This window comes from Fulvia fulva, chromosome 9, assembly GCF_020509005.1.
Source record: "Fulvia fulva chromosome 9, complete sequence".
NCBI classification, from domain to species: Eukaryota; Fungi; Ascomycota; class Dothideomycetes; order Mycosphaerellales; family Mycosphaerellaceae; genus Fulvia; species Fulvia fulva.
The window spans coordinates 3,119,338-3,125,337 of NC_063020.1; the positions used below are offsets into that span (position 1 = coordinate 3,119,338).

Below are 6,000 nucleotides of genomic sequence, written 5' to 3' on the forward strand. Positions count from 1 at the left end.
CAGCGACTGAACCCTACCATTACATCACGAGCACTGCTGCGTGGACGGCCATAGCACGCACGCACGCACGCACGCATCGACTGCGCTGCGACTTGGGGCACATTTCTTCGTCCGCCAACTGACGCTGACTTGGCTTCGTTTAGTCAGTCCTCGTCCATCCCGATTCCCGCAGGAAGATTCAAGAAACAGCCCACCAGTCTCAGTCTCGGCGGTCAGGAACCGCTCTTACCACTACTGCACTCGGTGCATCCAGCCTCCAGCCTATCCGGCCTCCGTGCCTCGTAGACTCGTAGTAGCTGCTCATACTAGCCGCTGCTGCCGTAGTCTTACCATTCTTACCTCTTGATCTACCTCACAACTTACCAATCCGACGGCGCCCTTCGCTTCTTGCACATTGTCTCCAGCTTCTGCCTCACAGCCATCTGCAGCGTTCGGCGACACACACTACGCAACATCGCCCACCACGAGCATCCCACCGCTATCTACTCCACCTCCGCATCCCGATGATCCGGCAGTAATAGAGCCCTACGCTACTTCCGCATATCTCCGCGACCGTTGGACCACCACCCACGCTTCATCGTGCGCCGCCCATGAACTGGAAGTTCAGGCGCCCGAGCGGGCGGCAATTCCTCAAGTACTTCCTTGGTCTTGCCCTCGTCTACATCATCCTCACCGGCATCGTCGTCCACCTCACCAAGAACTCCAATCTCAACGAGATCGCAGAGAACGCGGCGTGGGTCGCGACCAGCAAGAACTGGCTGGACCGACAAGCATGCAGGTGGATCGGAGTGTGTGGATTGCAACACTACATCTGGAAAGGTGGATGGACATGGTCCAAGACGTCAATCGAAGTGCCGCCCAACTTTCCCGACCCGAATCAATGGTGGCACTCAGGCACAGAAGAGCCGGACTCGTGGTCAAGAGAAGAAGTGCAGCGCAGAGAAATACCGCAATACGTGCTGGACCATGCACCTTATGTTCACCTATTCTCTGGCGAGGAGTTTTGGCCTGGCGACATCGGCGAGCACCTCATACACACATCACCTTACCTGAATTACTCGAAAATCCTCGATCTCAACCAAGACCGCAATCTAACGAATCTGAATGATTTGAACGGCTATGCCGAAGGCGAACATGGCAGGTTCATGTACCTGCAAAGCGACGACAACCCAGAGGAGTGGCCCAAGTGGCTCGCTGGAAGAAAGAACATCCCTAGCACACCCGACCCGATTGATGATAGCGACATCGATCATGAATATCCGAACCTGGACGATCTTGAGGACTTTGATCTGGATTCAGCGAAGCAGCAAGCCCTAGCTGAATTCGATGCAAAGCACGCCGAGCAAGACGTCTCAGCGAAGACTTACCCTGCAGTCCTCACACCGAGCACAGATGGTCGCTGTGGCGGCAGCAGCGGCTTTACTTGCACAGGAAGCAAATTTGGAGGATGCTGCTCTATCTACGGATGGTGCGGTCAAGGCGACGATTACTGTGGCGATCCCTGCGATCCAGTGTCAGGTGATTGCTATGATCCGTACAATCCGCCTCGTGGTCCACATCAAGACCTGCGCCGAGCGCTCGATTTCAACAATGACAAGAATGCGCCAGACCCTGGTGGCAGGAGTGGTGCACCAGTTATACTGGTCGTTGTGCCGAAGGAAGATGGCATTGTTGACGCCTTCTGGTTCTTCTTCTACTCCTTCAACCTTGGCCAGAAAGTGTTCAACATTCGCTTCGGCAACCATGTTGGCGACTGGGAACACACTTGCGTGCGTTTCAGAAATGGGAAGCCCTACCAAGTTTTCTTGTCTGAGCACGACTTTGGTCAAGCATATACCTGGAGTGCTCTGGAAAAGTACATCCCAAGTTATGATGGCACAGGTACCATGATTGGCAGCTGGAGCAACGAAACCGCCGCCCAACACGCCAAACGACCTGTTATTTACAGCGCCATCGGCTCTCACGCAATGTACGGAACGCCTGGTCTACAGCCCTACATCTTGCCCTTTGGGATTCTGCACGATGAGACCGACCGAGGACCATTATGGGATCCGACTTTGAACGTGCAATCCTACACCTACGACCCCAAAGACCTAAAAGTACGAGCATCAACGCTTAATCCTAATTCACCCGTGGGTTGGTTCGACTACGGCGGCCATTGGGGTGACAAGTACTACCCACTATCCGATCCACGCCAGTACCGCATCGCCGGCCAATACCACTACGTCAATGGTCCGACAGGTCCCAAGTTCAAGAACTTAGGCCGCAGAGCAGTCTGCCAAGGTCGAGGCAAATGCGAAGTCCGCAACTGGCTAGGCGGACACAAGGCCGCAGCAGGGTCGCCGCCCGAGGAAGATGTCGAGGATGGGACGCTACCAGGTGGGAATTCGACCGATGACAGTGAGATGGAAATGTTTTCTATGTGGACGCGATAAGCGATAGACGAGGCACGGTCGCCTTTGGATACTGGATGCGCATGGACGAGTTTTCTTGATCACCTTATGATACCCTATGCTTTCATGGCGGGCATGGCGATGGATATGGCAATGTTGGCGATACATTGATACAGACGTGCATGATGCACATGTGATAGACACAGACAGATGGGGGCGCTTGCATCATGGATGGCGGTCACCGTGGGGATCTGATTCTGCTATGTAGATCTCTGAATGAGAATGAAGTTTTGAAATGGCCACTTTCCTAACAAAGTCTGCGTGCACTTGGCGGCTCCGTTCTTGAAACCTGTACATTGCTCATCGATCCCTCAGGCATGATTCTGCAATCTCAATCCATCTCGCTCACAGCATACATATCTCACCCATAGCAATATCAAGCTCTTTAGCAGATGCTTGTTTCGAAGCACGGGCTGCCGTCTCGCCGTTCTTCGGTCTTGACATTTTCCTGTCGGCCTTTCCATCTCCAACATCGCATGAAACAGCCCTTTCATCGACGACACATGCAAGCCATCGACGGCTACGAGACTATCCCACGTACAGTCATCATGACCATGAGAGCTCATCCCATACCCATTCGGCCCAGCGCTCAAGCTGCCCTAAGCTGAGTTTCAACATCTCCGCACCTGTCACAGGCACCTGGGAGCAACGTACGGCAAATGCAGCACGTTCACGGAGCACGGGTACATGCATTGCCAGCCCGAACTTACGGTGAGATCGACTGCACCTACTATATGTTTCGCTAAAAGCTCGTTCAAGCGGAATGTCCTCGTAAGTACAGTAATGCACTATGGCATACATATCTTTCCTCCTCGCCATCGCCGCACTCGCCGTGGTGGGCTTCTTTCTCCTCACATCAAACAGCCGTCCCACGCCGCGGAAGGGCAGCGAGTATCCTCCCGGTCCTCCTGGAAGACTGCTCGTGGGTAATTTGCCAGATATACCGGCGAAGCATTCGTGGTTGAAGTTCAAAGAGTGGTCGGATCGGTATGGACCGCTTTTCAGGTTTAGTGTTGCGGGCAAGGATCATTATGTTGCGTCGACTGAGAAGGTGGCGAATGATTTACTTCGTGAGAGAGGTGGGATTTATTCAAGTCGAGAGCAGTTGCCGGCTGCCGTGAAATTGTTGTCGAATGATTTGAGGCCGTTGTTTTGGCCTTACAATGGTATGAATAATAGGCCCTCAGTCTGAATCCGAGGATTGCTAACCAGTATTTCCAGATACCTGGCGTGATGGACGTAAAGTCATGCACCAAGTCACGAACGCCACCGTTGTTGGCAACTACCAACAGACCCAAACCCTCGAATCAGCAAGAATGCTCCGTGACCTGATCAAGGATCCCAGCAGATACGAACACTGGTTCGAGCGATACTCCTCCGGCATTATCTTCCGCCTAGCATTCGGCAAGACTGTTCAAACTGGCGACGAGGACATTGTGCGACAGATCATTGAGGTAGTGCACACTGTTGAGCGCGTTGCTTCGCCTGGTGCATATCTTGTTGATGTATTTCCATTCCTGATGAACCTTCCAAGAGCGATAGCACCGTTCAAGAAGGAGCTTGAAGGATTGCATCAACGAGATCTGAGGCTTTTTAGGAAGCTGTTGCATGATGTTAGGGACGAGATGAAGGCTGGTACTGCGCCACAGTGTTGGTTTCGAGATTATCTGGAGAGGAAGTCGGATTTCAAGCTCAGTGAGGATGAGGCGGCGTATGTGATCGGAACGCTGTTTGAAGCTGGTGCAGGTGAGGAATCCTATCCAATTCGCGTTCTAGTCATGGCTGACATGTCCCTCCAGGAACAACAGCAGCAGCAATGATGTCCTTCCTCCTCGCCATAGTCCTGCACCCCCAGTGGCTAACCAAGCTCCAAACCGAAGTCGACTCAGTCTGCGGCCCAACCCGCCTCCCAACCCTCGACGACATGCCCCACCTCCCCCTTGTCCGCGCCGTAATCAAAGAAGTCCTCCGCTGGCGCCCCGTAACCGCCGGCGGAGTCCCCCACTACTCCATCCGCGACGACGTCTACAACGGCATCTTCATTCCCGCCGGCACCAACGTCCACGCAAACCAATGGGCCATCCACCGCGAAGCAGCTTTATACCCAGATCCGGAGACCTTCAAACCCGAACGATGGCTGGATCCATCGTATCCAACATATCGGGAACCGCTCACGACGTATCCGAATATGCATAACTATTCGGCGTTTGGGTTTGGGAGGAGGATTTGTCCGGGTCGGAATATTGCGGAGAGGAGTTTGTATTTGCAGGTTGCGAGGGTGGCTTGGATGTGCGATGTGAGGAAGAAGAGGGATGGGGAGGGTAGGGAGATTGTGCCGCCGTGGTATGATTATACTGCTGGGTTTAATGTGCAGCCGAATTGGTTTCCGTTTGAGGTGGAGGCGAGGAGCGAGGAGAGGTTGCGGGTTTTGGAGGGGGAGATTGAGGTGAATAGGAGGAGTGATCCGTTGTTGGGGAGATGATGGAGGATTTGGAAGGTGAATTGGCCCGTGTCAATTTTACAAGCTGGCTGTGTAAGGCAATTCCTTCTCTTCTGTAGACTCTTCAATCAACACGCCACTCATGAACTGATGTTTAGCATGGACAGCAAGGATGTCTTTCTCAAGGCGAAAATGTGTTTGCTGTAGCAGTCGATGTTATGGCGGCACGGCTGCATATGCCTCACCTGCTGGGTCTCAAGACATAAAGTACCAGGAGCAGTCTTTCTGGTACAAAAGAGAACCAGAATCCTCATGTGCTCCAAAAAATCGTTAACCATACCTTAACAAGGTCGACGACATAAAAAGAAAGTGTGATCTTAGAGAAGCTAGAAGTCATCCCCGCAACGTGTACTCGCAAATTCCGACCCGTAACGCGCATTTCCTAGTAGGTATATCTTCTTTCATAAAATGTGCTACGAGGCGGCAGAGCCAAGCCTCGTAGAGTCCGACGAAGGCGCTCTTTGTTTGATCTATCTACTGCCGTATCGACTATAGCATCTACTGCCGTATCGACTGCTCGGGCGCAATCTGTTTCTTAACCTAGCATAGTGTAGATCCGCCTCTTTGTTTCCGGGGGAGACCCCCTAGACCCCCCTTTGCCCTCGCCGGGCATGCTACGCGAGGTGTATAAGCTACGCGAGGTGTATAGGCTACGCGAGGTGTATAGGCTACGCGAGGTGTATAGGCTACGCGAGGTGTTTCTACCGCTCCGCTAACCGTGTCGCTCCCCGACCCGCGAAGCGGGTGTCGGCCACCTTAATAATAACTACTACCTTAACAATAATCCCTATTCCTATACCTTAATATACGCGTTCTTTCGTACTATAACGCGATAAAGTTATTATTATAGTTGCTTCTATCTACTATAAGGAGGAGGACCTTATTACTAAAGCCTACGAGTAGTACTAGGAGTAGTAAAATCTACCTCTAGTTACTATAGTAGCTCGTAATTAGGAGGTCCCCTATTAACGTCTTTATAGGCGTATTTAAGGCCTTCCTTCGAGGAGTATACGCGGTAGGACTAATAGATATTACGTTAGAAGTATA

At 52.4% G+C, this 6,000-nt stretch overlaps 2 protein-coding genes across 2 annotated transcripts; both read left to right on the forward strand.

Annotated features, from left to right (window-relative positions):
* Positions 1 to 590: 590 nt before the first annotated feature.
* Positions 591 to 2,435, forward strand: CLAFUR5_09512 (Putative vacuolar protein sorting-associated protein TDA6; the record flags this gene model as incomplete). Its single annotated transcript, XM_047908660.1, has 1 exon — positions 591 to 2,435. One exon carries the CDS (start codon positions 591 to 593, stop codon positions 2,433 to 2,435), a length of 1,845 nt encoding a protein of 614 aa, XP_047766436.1.
* An 808-nt stretch (positions 2,436 to 3,243) lies between these two features.
* Positions 3,244 to 4,935, forward strand: CLAFUR5_09513 (Cytochrome P450 monooxygenase virE; the record flags this gene model as incomplete). The annotated part of the gene is made up of 3 exons (XM_047908661.1): positions 3,244 to 3,619; positions 3,675 to 4,199; positions 4,253 to 4,935. 3 exons carry the CDS (start codon positions 3,244 to 3,246, stop codon positions 4,933 to 4,935), a joined length of 1,584 nt encoding a protein of 527 aa, XP_047766267.1.
* Between the last annotated feature and the right edge of the window lie 1,065 nt (positions 4,936 to 6,000).